The 16,951-nt window shown below is 43.7% G+C and overlaps 1 protein-coding gene across 1 annotated transcript; it reads left to right on the top strand.

The window, feature by feature from the left end:
- MEDAG (mesenteric estrogen dependent adipogenesis) lies at nt 1–16,849 on the top strand. Its single transcript, XM_035115878.3, has 5 exons — nt 1–330; nt 10,591–10,700; nt 12,650–12,762; nt 13,207–13,492; nt 14,488–16,849. Exons 1-5 carry the CDS (start codon nt 44–46, stop codon nt 14,619–14,621), a joined length of 930 nt encoding a protein of 309 aa, XP_034971769.1. The 5' UTR covers nt 1–43; the 3' UTR covers nt 14,622–16,849.
- The last annotated feature ends 102 nt before the right edge of the window (nt 16,850–16,951 follow it).

Raw genomic sequence — 16,951 nt, 5'->3', positions numbered from 1 at the left:
AGCCCGTCGCTGCTGCTGCTCCGTTTGCTGCTCCTCAGCCGCCATGGCCGTCTGGAGCGGGTCCGACTCGTGCAACTCGGTCCGGCCCAGCTTGACCTCGGTCTCGTCGGGGGAGCTGCAGAGCCTCCGGACGTGCAACTGCGAGATGGCCGTGCTGCCTCTGCAACAGCTGGCGTTGCTGCAGCCGGAGTCCTTCCAGCTGTCGGGGGGCGCCTTGACCGTGCGGAGCCCGCCGAGCCGGCGGCTGGGAGGCGGCTTCACGGTGATCAGCGACGGCTCCGTCCACGTGGACGGGCAGTACCATTGCAAACTCACCGACTACTTCAAGAGGTAGCTTAACTTCCTTCTCATTCGTGATTGGTGGGGGGGAGGCACCCTTCATTTTGGGGGAGTAGGTGTGATGCCTCCACCTTCAGATCCAGGCTTCCGCCCTGCTAGCTGGGAAACTACACCTGTTGAATTGTTACATGCCATGCGGGCTAGCAAAGACACTGGAGCCCTTGTGGGGAGGGAGCGAGAATAAAGGGAGACTTATTTGTAGGTCCAAACCCCTATAGGTCATCTTAGACCAGAAGCAGGATTGGTACTTTGTGAGGTTGCCGGAACATGGATGAAAAGTATAAAAGCTCTGGGTTTATGGCAGGTGGTGTGAAACTATTGCAGTATAGTAAGTAGTATTTGGGGGTGTTTGTGCTGACTTGGTTGGTTTGTTGTGGAAATGGGCTGGAAAGAGATGAAATAGGTGTGGGTTCATAGGAAGATGCCATATACCAAGTCAGACCAGTTGTCCATCTAGCTCCCTGTTGTCTACACTGACTGGCAGCTGCTCCCCAGGGTTTCAGGCAGGGGTATTCTGCATGCAAAGCAGATACTGTACTCTTATCACTTAGCTGGGAGGGTCATTCCCCATTACACCATAGCCCAGGGGTTATGGAAACTGCTTAGCGGGTTTTACCTTATATAGATAACCATCTTTTACTGCCTGCTCTTTCAAACAGCAGCAGTAGTAGCTTACTCCTGTACCAACTTCATTTTCCTTATTGTTCTTATTGTCACCTAGCTGGGGATTTGAAGCTCATTTGCTCTCTTTTCTCTGGGTGGAAATATCAAAGTGCAGGACTGAACTAGTTTTTTCAGCACTGTGGCTTAGCTCTGGAACATGTGAAATGTCAATTATCGAGTGCATCTGAGCACGAGGAATATGCCTTTCCTTTTCCTGCTCCCAGCCTGAACATATGAAGACTGATAATGGCAATTACTCAAGGTGTGTCATCATACAAAGGTCGGCAGGTTAATTTGTAAAAAAGGAAGTATCGAGAAGGTCATTGGGTATTGGATAAGGGTGAATGCTAGGCAGCGCCTTGGAAAAAGAGTATCCAAGGGACTTTGGGTTTTATGATCTGAAGGGTCCTTTAGTGGTTAACTGGGCATCACCAGTTTTCCACTGTGGGGTGCATTAGAAAAGACATCAGGCTTGGTTTTTCAAACTAGAACTCTCAAGGTTCACCAACCGGAACCAGATGGGAAATTTCAGGAGGACATAAACTTAGGTCCCATTCACCCCATACATATGTGCATTTTGCTACCACTTTAAACAGTCATGGCTTTCCCCCAAAGAATCCTGGGAGCTGTAGTTTGTTAAAGGTGCCGAGAGTTGTTAGGAGACCCATGTTCTTCTTGCACAGCCAGGGTTCTCAAAGTGATTTATCAATCAATGCCTCTTTGCAGGGAACCGGGGGAGGGGACTTTAGGAGGGATCTTCTAACAACTCTTAGCAACAGGGCCCATAATTATTTATGGGAAGCCATGACCATTTAAAGTGGTATCATAGTGGTTTAAACGTAGGTGGGCGCAAATGTGGCCTTAGAACTGACGGAAAGGGTGCATTTATCCTGAGTTTTCGGGAGAGACAAAGGTCTGATACTATCATTGGCTGTCTCCCAGGACCTTGGGATCCCTTCAGCCACCCACAACCCCTCAAAGGATAGAGTGCTTCACTCCCTTTAAGTTTTTCCTTTTTAACTTGGTTTCTGCTGAACATTAAAAAGAAAATCTTAAGGAACAGGATGCCTCAGAACACATGCTGAGCCCAGGGATTTCTTTCCTTGATCTGAAAACACCAAAGCAGATAGAGAAGGGATTAGCACAAGGCCGGGTTATTGTAGAAGATCCTTTTTCCCCTCTTTGCTGTTTCAGCTGTTTCTGTTAAGCTGCTGATTCAAAAACAGTTGCTGAGTCACTACAGACCACCAGAGGTCTTGTAGATCTCTGTCTGCATGCTTCTCTGCCCCTCACTGCCTTGGGATTTTCCAGTGCTAACTTGACAACAGGGTTCAGAAGGATAACCATACAGTTGCGTGTTCAGACCCAGAGACCTTCCCCCTAAATAATTTCACACTTGACTCAAATTTTAGTTTTGGCTTTTGGCAGAATTTAGGCCACAACTTTATTGATTACAGAAAGTGAGTGGTTGCATAGGCTCTGGTTCGACTAGCTCCCTGCACCCTTGCAGGTAGCGCTGACCCAGGGCACCAGCATAGGTCAGCCAAGGGTGAACACCTGGAAAGCCAGGAACAGACTATGTCCGCCACCCAGATCTCCCCCTGGACTCAGGCACAGGCACAACCCCCTCTCAGGGGTTGACCAAACCAATTGAGTCCCTGGATTCCTTTAACGGAATACCCTCCACATAGGGATAGCGAGAGCGTTCTCCCATTCCTATCACCTGAACCAGTGCCTATCCGCAACCTTAAAAGTTGTGACGATTTGCTACATGGCAGGCAGAACCCAAAAGGCAACAGTCAATCAGCCAAGTGGGGAAAATTCCTGCCGTGCCCCTGTCCCAATGACAGATGACACACGACGGTATAGCAAGGTCAAACGCAAAATCCCTAAAAGTAGGGAGGGGTGGGCGGGTTCCGAATGCACGCACCGAAAGAGGAAGCTCTAGGTCATGTGCATGGGTATTGTCAGAGGGCCTGATGTGGCTACTCTAGAGTAACGACTCCAGCATAGTCTTTTTAGGCTTTTATTAAGTGCTGATTATTTACAGTGGTCAGAACGATCTATATACATGCTTAAGGTGAGGTGTCAGAACCTCCGAATGGCGATTGGCGCGTTTTCTTCCAGCAAAGAAGCTTTGGGAGACCCAACCTCTTCCCCCTACGTTTGCGTCGCAATTCCGGAGTTGGGGGGATTGGCCTTCCCCCCGTGCTCCCATCTTCCTGTCCCACCTGGGGCATGGGCTCCGCAACCTTGCCTGAGCCTCGGACACCACTTCCTGACTCTCCGCTGGAGGCAGAGCTCTCCCTACTCTCTCCAGCGCTTGGGGATGGGCTGGAACTTAAGATGGGAGGGACTTCCCTGTATCCCTTGTCCCTCACAGGTATATATAAGTCCCTCGATCCGTTTAGACTGCACCCCATTGGCCAGATTGAACCCAACATCGAGGGACCTACCAATCGGGTGTTGTGGCTGACCAATCTTACCCACCCACAACACAGGCGGTCGGTCTCCAGGCCTCACCCTCTTTGAGGGAGGACACAATTAATAGTAATATATTTCATGCCTTGTTTCTGAACTTCTTGGCAGCATCTAGCTGGTCATCACCATGGAAGCCTGAGTGGGGAGGAAAAGTCGTAGCCTGGCACCTAAAAAACTGATATGATGATGCCACCAGGCATATTTCCCTGGGAAGATCCATTTGCATATTGGGGGGGGGGAAGGCACCCTACAGAAAAGGCCCGTTTCTTGTTTGGTCACCCTCAGGTGAGGTACATGGAAGAAGGCCTCTGATGAAGACCACGAGGTCTGGCTTGGTTCATATGGGGAGAGATGGTCCTTGAGGTATCGTGAGCCACATAAGACTTTATAGGTCGAAACCAGCGCTTTGAATTGAGTCCGGAAACTATAGTCAGTAGCCAGTGCTGTCTGGCCAGGATTGATGTCATGTGCTCAGACTTTCTAGTCCCAGTTCATAATCTGGCTGCTGAATTCTGCCCAAGTTATAGTTTCCAAGCTGTCATCAAAGGAAGCCTCATGTCTAAGAGACATGAAACCCCCTGCTTGGCAGGGGGTTGGACTGGATGGCCCTTGTGGTCTCTTCCAGCTCTATGATTCTATGATTCTATAAGGAGAAAGGGAATGAGGAGGCAAGAGGAAAAACATGGGACATTTCAGGGACCAGCGTTTTCATTCTCTTACCGTAGCTCAGTTGGTTAGAGTGTGGTGCTGGTAATGCCAAGGTTGCAGGTTCGATCCCCGTTTGGGACAGCTGCATATTCTATGATCATTTCAGGGAAGCAACTCTGAAATGGGAGACTCCATAGAGTTCCTGCCAACTCTACAATTCTATGAGCCTAGGACACTTCGTCCCATCTGAGCAGATGGGGAGGGCCTTGCAGCCTGGAGAAATAGGCCCATGAACAGAGGTAGCTGCCCTATACAGTGTCGGACCATCTTGCTCAGTATTGCATACACTGGCTGGCAGCAGCTCCCAGTGTTTCAGATTGATGTCTGAAAGGGATTAAACCTGGGGCCTTTCTGCATGCAAATAACTACAGCCCCTCCCTCAAGAGCATGCAGTGGTGGGCATGCTGCCACATAGGCAGCATTTTTTCATATTGTTATGAAAAACAATTTTTCATATTACATTTATTTATTTTCATATTTCACATTTCATATATTTCATATTGTTATTTTTATTTATTGTTTTATTTATTGTTTTATTTATTTATTGTTATTTTTTCATATTGTTGCTTTCCTCAATTAGAGGCTTAAAAAAATTATTTCCTTATTGTGGGGCAACTACCTTCCCCTATGTGTAACCTCTTTACTTCACTGTATCTGAAGAAGTGTGCATGCACACGAAAGCTCATACCAAAATAAAAACTTAGTTGGTCTTTAAGGTGCTACTGAAGGAATTTTTTTATTTTACTGTAACCTCTTTGTTATTTAGACTGGTTCTCTTTCCTTGAAAACTACAGGGTGTGGCAGCTTATCCTTTTATTCTTATTTACTCTGGTTGTTTGAAAGAGCAAGCTGAAATCCTGTTTGGTTCTTGTGTTTTGTCAGGCCTACAATGCAAAGATTTGGCCTCTCTAAAACCAATGTTGCAGGCGGGGGTGAAACTCTTCCTTTGCTAAAACCTGGCTCTGTGAAGCTGTTCTTGCTGAAAATCTGGTCGGCAGAGAAAAGAATGCATCATAGCCTTTGGGAATCTTCAGCTGTAGATGCAACTTTTGCCTTGTGATCTGAGCTTACTGTATAAAAGAACAAAAAAAGACTGGCTGGGTGTGAGACACTATTTGGAATGTCTCTAGAGGGTCTGGCTCAGTTAACATTACATTACTGTATTGAGAAAACGAATCTGAGCGGTTATTTAAAACTGATGGTTGCTAGGCTTAGCTAAAACTCTTTCAATATGTGGCAATTAGTTTAAACGACAGTTTCCCAGTGTTTAGAATCTAAAGGTGAAATAGTTATGCATTGCTTTGTTGTTGTTTAGTCATTTAGTCGTGTCCGACTCTTCGTGACCCCATGGACCATAGCACGCCAGGCACTCCTGTCTTCCACTGCCTCCCGCAGTTTGGTCAAACTCATGTTTGTAGCTTCAAGAACACTATCCAACCATCTCGTCCTCTGTCGTCCCCTTCTCCTAGTGTCCTCCATCTTTCCCAACATCAGGGTCTTTTCCAGGGAGTCTTCTCTTCTTATGAGGTGGCCAAAGTATTGGAGCCTCAGCTTCACGATCTGTCCTTACAGTGAGCACACAGGGCTGATTTCCTTCAGAATGGATAGGTTTGATCTTCTTGCAGTCCATGGGACTCTCAAGAGTCTCCTCCAGCACCATAATTCAAAAGCATCAATTCTTCGGCAGTCAGCCTTCTTTATGGTCCAGCTCTCACTTCCATACATCACTACTGGGAAAACCATAGCTTTAACTATACGGACCTTTGTAGGCAAGGTGATGCTTTACTTATTCATTCCATGATCCCAAAGTTTTCTGCAGGAATTGCTATCCAGTTTGAATGCCCTAAATCCCTTTTACAGGCAAGTACTAGTATGGGACAATTCCTCCCCCCCCCTGCCCCCAGCTCAGTACTAAAAAAAAACCCCAAGGGCTTTTCCAGATGACCTGTTTGTTGGCATTCAAACTCAAAGCTTTTAGTCTTTATTGTCCAGACTTCATTGAGCATTCATTCCAACTTGCTTGTGGAGTGTTTGCAGGTCTTTCCATTGACAATTCGTTCATGCCACAATTCTCAGTGGATTTCAACTTTCCAAACCACACAAAGTTCCATTTTAAAAAAAAAAGTGGTTTGATTGAACTAGGACAACAAAGCACTTAAATCCACTTTAATTGTGCCAAGCTTAAAGTTGCAATATGCTCTTGAGTCCCCGGTCCAGAGGTGCCCCAAATTTAATCTTTATGGCTATTTCTGGAAGATGGCAGGAATGTGTATATTGACACCTGAAAACAGCCATTTATCCTTTTTCTCAGTGGCTATAACTGCTGTGTGTCCCACAGCTCATTGATATTTGGACTTCCAAGATCTTCCATATATACACATGGGTGATATACAATAATGCTTCTGCAGATCTAAGATGCCCCTCCTGCCTTTGCAGCAATTTAAATACTTGCATTGATGCACTGGGAAGAGGGGGAGAATAATTAGGTGTGGAGGAGGGTCAATCTGTCAAAATCCTTAAAAAATATATAAAACAATCAGAGTAGTGCAAGGGATGGTGTGGGTATGAAAAGCGACACTTTATAAATACGGTATGCATTTTATGGCAGAATTTGCTGCAAGTTCTTTACAAAATCCAAATAGATGTGAGCTACGAACTCTGAAGTTGGACGCGGGTGGCGCTGTGGTCTAAACCACAGAGCCTAGGGCTTACATGCAGATCAGAAGGTTGCCGGCTCGAATCCCCGTGACTGGGTGAGCTCCTGTTATTCGGTCCCAGCTCCTGCCCACCTAGCAGTTCAAAAACACATTAAGTGCAAGTAGATAAATAGGTACCGCTCCAGCGGGAAGGTAAACGGTGTTTTCATGTGCTGCTCTGGTTTCGCTAGAAGCGGCTTAGTCATGCTGACCACATGACCTGGAAAAACTGTCTGCGGACAAACGTCGGCTCCCTCGGCCAGTAAAGCGAGATGAGCGCCGCAACCCCAGAGTCGTTCGCAACTGGACTTAACTGTCAGGGGTCCTTTACCTTTACCTTTTTTACCAACTCTGAAAGATTTAAGATTCTGGTATATGTATATTATATGGGCGAATATTTGTGAAGACAAGCATAAATTAAAATGAAATATTGGTTAGAAACATCTGCTTGGTTACCAGCTACGCTGATTTTCAGCGGTGGAAAATTAGGCCCATTTGTCTTGGTAGATGATGTTTTCAAAAAGACGTAGTGACTTGAGTCTTTTCCAGTGCCTTGCAATTGGCATTTAAGAAATGGAGTACAATTTTTGCACGGACTAACTTGTATCTAGCACATTTCAAATTAATCACTTTCAGGGGATAAACAGCATGACTGTGGTTCAGCCAGAAAAATGACTCATGGGAGTCTGTACCACCCATCCAACTTTTCCTGTGTCTGACTGGTATCCTGCGTTACCACCTTACACAGTCCAACAACCACATCATAAGCTGAGGTGGGGAAATGAACCTGGCTTGTCGGTTGTACCATCTCTGTACTTCCAATGCATTAACAATTTTAGTTTTAAACTGTAGCTGGGGAGATACAAGCTGGGGAGATGCGTCTATATTGTATGGCGAGCCAAATACCAGTAGCCGAACCCATGCAGGATTAGCGGTTTATATGGTGTGAAATTGAGTAAAAATGGCCTGCTTGAAAAAAAAGCAAACCACTTTGCCTAAACAAATGTGACAATGTGTTTACAGAAGCAGCAGTAATGATGCATTCTGTATTTAACTGATCTAGTAATATAAACAACCTCAGATATGCAGATGACACAACCTTGATGGCGGAAAGTGAGGAGGAATTAAAGAACCTTTTAATAAGGGTGAAAGAGGAGAGCGCAAAATATGGTCTGAAGCTCAACATCAAAAAAACCAAGATCATGGCCACTGGTCCCATCACCTCCTGGCAAATAGAAGGGGAAGAAATGGAGGCAGTGAGAGATTTTACTTTCTTGGGTTCCATGATCACTGCAGATGGTGACAGCAGTCACGAAATTAAAAGACGCCTGCTTCTTGGGAGAAAAGCAATAACAAACCTAGACAGCGTCTTAAAAAGCAGAGACATCACCTTGCCGACAAAGGTCTGTATAGTTAAAGCTATGGTTTTCCCAGTAGTGATGTATGGAAGTGAGAGCTGGACCATAAAGAAGGCTGATCGCCGAAGAATTGATGCTTTTGAATTATGGTGCTGGAGGAGACTCTTGAGAGTCCCATGGACTGCAAGAAGATCAAACCTATCCATTCTTAAGGAAATCAGCCCTGAGTGCTCACTGGAAGGACAGATCCTGAAGCTGAGGCTCCAATACTTTGGCCACCTTATGAGAAGAGAAGACTCCCTGGATAAGACCCTGATGCTGGGAAAGAGTGAGGGCACAAGGAGAAGGGGACGACAGAGGATGAGATGGTTGGACAGTGTTCTTGAAGCTACGAACATGAGTTTGACCAAACTGCGGGAGGCAGTGGAAGACAGGAGTGCCTGGCGTGCTCTGGTCCATGGGGTCACAAAGAGTCGGTCACGACTAAACAACAACAACAACAGTAATATAAAGCAGAACAAGTTGCTTTTTGTTTCTGTTACCATCTCTCCCTCTGCCTCCCATCTCTCTCTCTCTCTCTCACCCCCTCTCCCCCAAAATGCCTCTACACTCACTATCTTTATTCCAGTTTGGGGACTTATTAAATAATAATAATGAAATTTTAATTAAATAATAGAATGAAACTTTAGAGTGGTTTAAAGTTTCCATAGAAGGCAACCGCATGGATCTATCCAAGCAGGCTTAAGCATTTGACTGAAATAAAGCTGAGTCCCAGAGTATTGGAATTTTAAATACTTCTGCTTGACCTCTGTGGGGCTAATGCATTTTCTCCTATGGGGCTTCCATGGTTTGCACTTAAGAATGTACAGACTGGTCACTAAGCATTCTAGCTAACGCTAACATGTCCTTGCATTCAGCTGCTCCTTGCCCTGTGAGCACAGTGGAATGCAAGAGGCTTAAATGTGTTTATCTCTTTTAGAAAGAAAGAAAGGATTCCTTCTAACAAAAAAAAACCCTGGTTAAACTAGTTTGGTCAGGCTCATCAAACTTCAGCTTGGTGCACAAACAGAGCAATCGATCAATCAAACCTCCTTTGATGTCTGTAACCTAAAAGAGTTTGTTTGTTTTTAAAGTTTAAAACCATGACAGGGACTTAGTATCTGCTTCATGCACGAGTTGCGAACCTTTTTGCACGAGTTTCAAATTTTGAGGAAGTGCTTTGGGCACCTGTCACAAAATGGCTGTCATGGAGCTTGTGGGATAACACAAAATGGCTGCAGTGGGGAGCATGGTAGAACGTAACATGGCTGCCATGGGGCTGTGGCATAGCACTGCCTTAGGGAGAGGACAGTCATTGCTGCTCCCTACACCCTGGACAACCTCACGCTTGCTGTAGGAAGTCAGTTGTTATTTGCTGGTCCTGACTGTGGAGATAACACAATATTGGTTTTCTCCTGCCCCGCACCCGAAATACTGTTTCTGTCTACCAATAGGGGCAATTCCCCAGTACTAGAAAAATATACATAATGTGTTCACAGTCATCCTCGGACACACATATTTCACATAAACACAACCACACAAACCAGCATACAGGGCCCCACAGAAGGCCTCAGAGGGTGGCTGTGGAGCCCTCAAGTTCCGGGTTGGTAATCCCTGATGTGTGATTAATGGATGCCAACTCTCATAGTTTCAGAAACCAGCATTTTAGTCCTGGCATGTAGGCACTAGATCCAATTTCCAGAGACGTTTAAACCTGTGCTTTTTAAAGGGTGGATTTTTTAAAAAACTTGTCCTTCTTTTTACTTCACTGGACCAACGCCAGAGTACGTGGTTTGAAGACTGTGGTCTAAAGTTCCAATTCAACTCTCTCATGGTTGAAGAGGAAGGTTAAAAACACCAGAAGCTTGGCTTCATAAAGGGAAAAGGTGACACATCCTTAACCACATGTCCTCCTCTCTCCTTTTTATGACGCTGTTTTTGCTTTAACAAACAGTCACATTGAAAAGGATAGCCTTCAAAACAGGAGATGTGGTAATTCCTGCCTAATTAAGTATACTGGGCGCTTCAAAAATAATAGTTTCCTAACCAAGAGTGGTTCTACTTCACAGTCACTTTAAATTTGTTTGCGGGGTGGGGTCCTTCTGTAGAGCTCCATTTTCACCCCTCTGTCCACGTAAATGGCCTTTGGTGGCTGAATACCAGAAACATTTTATCTGACTTGTTTCATTTTATTTCTGTGCTTCCTGCAAAGTTTGCTTTAATCCTTAACTGCCGCACGCTGAAACTATTTCTGTATCCTGCTTTTCAACTAAGTTGCGTTAACACAGCTTTCTTCTCCCGAACAGATACGTAGAACTCAACACCCACTATGACTATAAAAACTACAGAGAGACTATACTGGGTCGCCCATTGGTATTCTTCTTCAACGTCAGAACAAAATATAATTCTTCGAAAGGTAAACCTATGTGTGAACCTTTTTTGTAAAGGGCATATTTTGGATCTAAATAAACTCTTTGTGTAAAGAGCCATGGTTGAATTTGAATCCGGTATGGTTAAATACAGTTCAGTGACGCCTTTTTAAAAATGAAGCTGTCACCATGCGACATCCCTATAAGATTGGCAACTTCGATTTATAACAGTCTTAAGCATGTAAAAATATAATTTGGTTTTATATCAGTGAAACATGCCTCCTGCTGTGACACAGTTATGCTTGCCCAGTGGCAGAACCGGTTTTGGTCACTGGTGGTTTCCCAAATTGCTATTTGGTTGGATAAGGATGTTTCTGCTGGACCTTCCATGGATGAGTACTCTGATCAATTTGAAAACTTGATCCCAATTAGGTCCACCTCTCTGTGGACTACAAGAGCTCCAAAACTTACTGAAATACCTTAAAAGCACATAAAGCTGGATCTGGGGCTTTTTCCCTGTTGAAATGTTTAGAGTACCAAAATTAAATAGATCATGGGCTGAGCTTGTTGTGCCCGCAAGGATGTCGTATCAGAGTGGCTGCCTTAGGATAAGGAAGGTGGTTGGGGCTGGCAGTCAATCTCTGAAAACCAGCGACATAGATTCCAAGAAGATACTGCTAAATAAGTCGTGATTAAATATCAGATTGGAAGAAAGCATAATCAGAGGGCTACTCTTTTACATTTCATGGGTTTTGAGAATCTCAACTTTCACTTAAATAAGCTGGACCAGGCGGCTTTACTTTAAAGAGAAAGTTGGGGTTCACAAAGCCTGTCAAATGCATAAATGTGGTTTTGGTTCCAGTCTAGTATTTAATCATGGCAAGTTTAGCAGTGTTCTCTTCAGATCTATGGAATCTGAATTTAATACTTAATATATCTCCTCCCTAAAACATAAGGCAGTTTAACCTTAAATGGCAATAAAACATTTTAAAGGGGAATAGGAACTCAGATTTTTGCAGCAAACCAAAATAAATTTAGAGACTATGGGGAACAGATCAAAATGGTGTTGAACTAGGCCAGGGGTCCCCAAACTTACACTGCCGAGGGCCGGTGCCACCAGCGCCAATTGCGCTGTGGGCCGGAGCACGCAGGAGTGTGCACCCATACGTGTGTGCACACGTGATTTCCAGCGCACTTCCGGGTCACCGGAACATCAGAAATAGCTTGTGTGCATGCACATGGGCCTCCTCCAACCTAGAAGCACGCCGGAAATGATGCTTGTGCATGCGCACAAGCTATTTCCGACGCTCCAGCAACCCGGAAGTGGGCAGCTGCGCCGTTAAGAGCAGGCGACAGCAGTGGGCGGGGGTGGTGGTGTTGGGGGCCGCATAAAAGAGCCTCGTGGGCCACATCCGGCCCCCGGGCCTTTGTTTGGGGAAGCCTGAACTAGGCTCTCCTGTGAGCAGAGACCTTCTGGAAGGTGTAATTTCAAGTGGCTTAATTCCTGTGTACAGGCACTGGAGGTCCATGTGCAGTACTCTTTGAATTAATGATCTCTTTAGATAACACAGAGTGCTAAAGAGACTACGGGATCTATAACAGCAGCAGCAGTTATACGTCCGATCAAATGTAACTATCAAAGGATTGCTTTGCATCTTACAAGATTAGCAGGCAAACAAGACGTACGTTTGACATACTTGGTAACGTGAGAAAATGACACACGTTAGACTGTGTATAATACATACTGTATGATCCATAACAGTGCCTCCCTAAAGCAAATTCACAGATTCAGAAAAGGTGCATAGTCCCCTTACATAATAAGACGTGTGCCATGCTCACACGTTTGCTAACTTAGTAGTGTGTGATTTGCAGCAGCAGTCCACAGAAGAGAAGAGAACCCTAGCAAAACTTTGTGTATATGTTTAAGAGCAACATCTGAAATACAATAGTAAGGTCTGGCTTTAATAAATAACAATAATTTCTAATCCATCCTTAGAAAAAACATATGCTTTGCTTGTGAACACCCGCCACCCAAAGATGAGAAGGCAGATTGAGAATGGAATGAACAACATAATATCTTCTGTGATTGGAGAAAGTTACAAACTTCAGGTGAGTTAGACAGAGAGGTTGTCCTACATATGACTGTTATGTTATCTTTCTTTCTGTCTGCACCTGTGTGATTGCTCTGTGATTGGTACAAATGTGACTTCCATCTTATTTCTATAGCCGTGCTGGTGCTGTGCTTTTAAGGAAGCTTAAAATGCAAAGCTGCATGTCCTTAGAGGTTTTTCCCCTCCAGGGCTCTTCCTTTGTTTTTGCTCTAACATTTCAGGAATGTGGAAGCAATTGTAAAGTATAAAACATGGTTGTTTAAAGGGCTCTCCCTGTTAGACTACTAAGTCCAGGGTCTAAAATGACCTAGCTGCACCACTGTTTGCTCTTGGGGTAAGATTAATCCTAACCTGATTCCAAAACTTTAATATAAGTGGCTTTCATAACTAGAGGTATAAAAGGTACAAAATTTGGTAATATACCTTCTTTTTCTTTGTACAGTTTGATTTCCAAGATGTTGTAAAGAATTTTTTTCCTCCTGGAGCCCATCTGGTCAATAAAGAGAGCCTGAGCTTTTCCTACGAGTTCAAATGCGACGCCTTATTTGACTTCTTTTATTGGTTTGGGATCAGCAAACGGACAGTTATGGTGAATGGGAAAGTTCTGAATTTGTCCAGTACCAATCCACAGAAGAAAGAGATGATAACAAAGTTTCTGGATAAAATGAGTGAACCAAACATGCGGTCAAACAGCTTTTCAGACAGAAAGTTTAGTGTTACATCCAGCGGTAAGTTGGTGTCGTGTTTTTAAATGAGATTTTTAAAATCTGTATCTCCACATACTATTCACAGGTCACGATGATTGAACTGCTCATGGATCTTTGATTTGAAGAAACCCAAACCCTAAAATGGAGGTTTGGTTTGAGTCCCGAATACTAATTTGGGGTACTCTGGGAAGTGTGAGGGAAGTAGGGATCGCCTAACAACTCTCAGCAGCCATAACAAACAACTGATTCCATGATACAGTATAGTGTCCACATCAAGGGAAGTAATAGTACCGCTGTATTCTGCCTTGGTCAGACCCCACCTGGAGTACAGTGTCCAGTTCTAGGCACTAGTTTAAGAAGGATATTGACAACTGGAACGTGTGCAGAGGAGGGCAACCAAGAGGATAAAGGGTCTGGAAACCAAGCCTTATGAGGAACAGTTGAAGGTATTGGGTATTCCTAGTTTGGAGAAGAGGTGAAAAGATAACCACCTTTAAATATCTAATTGGAAAATAGAGCAAGCTTCTTTTCTGCTGCTCCAGAGGGTAGGACCCAAACCAATTGATCCAAATTACAATAAAGGAGATTCCAACCAAAAATTAGGAAGAACTTTCTGACAATAAGAGCTGCCCAACAGTGGAACAGACTCCTTCAGAAGCTGGTGGACTCTCCTTCAATGGAGGCTTTTAAAGAGAGGTTGGATGGCCATCTTGTCAGGCATTTCAGGAGGTTGGACTAGGCAACCCTTGGGGTCCCTTCCAGGTCTACAGATCTATGATTTTATGAGCCTTTGGGAGAAGTCCTGACTGTTTAAAGTGGTGTGATACTGCTTTGAAGGCAGAGTGCAGATGAGGCCTAAAAATAAGTTTTGACTCTTCCGGAATTACAAGACTAAGATATTTTTATGCCTACTAGGTTATATGCATTAGAAGGTTTCTCAGTTTTGTAGGCAAAAGGATTACAGTGGCCTATTTCCTTAGATATGTTGTAATTCTCCTCCTTGTGCTTTCTTGCAGCTTCAGTAGATGATGTGTTTAATGGCAACCTCACACCACAATCACCTTGGATGGAATCGCCTTTTGTAGTTTGGACACTTCCAGGGGCTCAGGAATCGGAAGAAGGATCACATACATACATCAGGTTTTCATGAAGGAAGAAATCCACCAAAGTGGAATTGTCTTAATTACAGAATGAAAGAAGTTATGGAAAGGAAGACTTCTGTTTTCCTTTGCATTTTGCCCAGAAGAATAGGGAACTTTTGCATTCCTGCTGTGTTTGTTGGTTCAGGAATAGCCACTTCTGGTTCTTAAAACAGTGCTTGCCGAGTTCGTCTTTCAACATTATGAGCTTTCTGGAGGATAGGGTTTTCTTGTTACTGCAGTCAGAATGCATATAGCTAGAGTCATTTCAGTGATTTTTAAATCTAGATTATTCAAGTGGTTTTAAATTGCAAGCTTTTTAAACACCACTAAAATCATGTGTAGTATGTTGCTAGCTTCATTATTGCTCCAGCGCTTAGCACTGTCTCCAGTGGAAAAAATTAATGGGATACAGAACGGCTTTTGAGGCTAATAAAATGCAGCTACACTTCCTGCAGGTTTTTTTTTTAAAAAAAATGGCTAATGGTGACCTTAAAGAACTAGCAGAGGGAATACTTGAACCCAAAAGCTTTTAGATGATGATCAAAAGTCCGTGGGTGCCCAGATTTGTAGTTCTGTTCTGGCTTGGAGAGATGAAACACCCTAGATAAATGTGACTGCCATTCGGAATGCTTGAGAGACTATTCTCAGCTCCATTACACGCTTCCTATATCTCCCCAAGTCAAAATAGCTTATTTTGTGCTTCATCTTCCCGTAGGCCAAAAGGAGAGCTAATCTACACCATAAACTGTTCATTTATTTTCTTCCAAAGCACTTAAAGGAATCCACTGGGAAAATCGGGCACTATGTTTTTTAAATTACTTTTTTCCCCTTGCATTCCCTCAAGTAATGATCACGGAAGTCTCTGAAGTTCTGATGCAGCCTCTGTAAAAGGCCATATTCCTTTGATACTGCTATTTTGTATTAAATGCTACATTTTGACACTAGCATGCCAATCATGGTAGGATTTAAAGGTTGTGCTTTTTAAAAACGCTGCATCAGTTCTGAAGAGAAATGCATTACAGTACTGGTTTTTTTTTAAAGTACGGTAACTTGTAAGAAAACCGTCACACTTGAAGGCAGATGGAATGTGCATTGCTTTCTACATTAAAGCCTAGTTCAGTCATTTAACCTGTAGCATAATATATCTTCTACTCAATCTTTAACTTGCCTTCATAACATACCTTAAGCAGATGACATAGCAACAGGATTTTCTTCTCGGGAGCTTCGCCAGTTGCTGTAAATGGAGCACAACTGTTCTTAACTTTGCTCCAACCCCACTGTTGATGGCAAAAGCCATCTTACACATAGAGCGGATCACTGTACATCAGAGAAACATGTAGGTTTTCAGCCATAGGAAGCAGACATTGGGCCACCATGTCCACATAATTCTGTATCATGCAAAGAGCATATCAACCACATCTTCAATTTCTCATTTGGTTCTATATATTCAATACCATGTGGACGCATTTACTGTCAAGGTGGCATACGATTGCCTGGCAGAGAATCTCCAGGTGTGCTCTTCACTTGTATTTGAAGATTTTGTGATGTGGGAACGCATATTGTTCCTGAATATTTTTCCAGAAAAGCCCACAAACTGAAAATTGGCCCAAATAGCACTTGGCTAGAGTTTCAAGGACTCTGATAACTTACCCAAGAGCTTAACTGCCCCTTTCCTTCTGAGGAAGACTCTTATTTCTCTTCTGTAGATGGGGCATCACACTACGTAGTAATATGGGTGACCTGCACTGGGATATAGATTAGGGAAAATGTCTGTTCCCTTCAGACACTAATGGAACTAATGAATATAATATATGACATGTAGGCTCTCCCTTGGAGGTTAATGACCTTAGACTGAGCACTGTTTCTTGTGAGGCATCCCATAGTAAAGCAGGCTACTTTTTAAGAATGGTGTAGTTTTCATCTTTCAGTCAGCCAGTGGACAACATGACAGTGTTAGGTCTTTCTCTGGTGAATATTTTGCCTCCTCCCCCACTCCGCAGCATAATATTTGAAAACCAGTTTTATATTGCTTAAAGTATAATGTCTTCCAACAGTGGAAATGCTGTCTCTGTATACTGACTGATTTAAACTGGTTCTGTATGGGACTTCAATAACTATTGTTTTTGTCTTGTTTGCTTGGAAAAAGGAATCCTATGAATGAGTTCTACCCCCCAAAAGAGCAGGCTATTCAGTGCCTTTGTATTTCTTCCATGTACAATAAAGGGAGATTTTTAAATAGGTGTCTTCAGTTTTTGTTCCTTGTGTATCTATACATGCCACATAGCAAGTCATAAGAAGCAGGATTCATCAAAATGACAGGAGTAGGTAGAAGGAATCT

Source organism: Zootoca vivipara, chromosome 4 (genome assembly GCF_965207765.1).
Source record: "Zootoca vivipara chromosome 4, rZooViv2.hap1.1, whole genome shotgun sequence".
NCBI classification, from domain to species: Eukaryota; Metazoa; Chordata; class Lepidosauria; order Squamata; family Lacertidae; genus Zootoca; species Zootoca vivipara.
The sequence above is the reverse complement of the archived record's forward strand: the minus strand, read 5'-3'. Positions and strand labels throughout refer to the sequence as shown.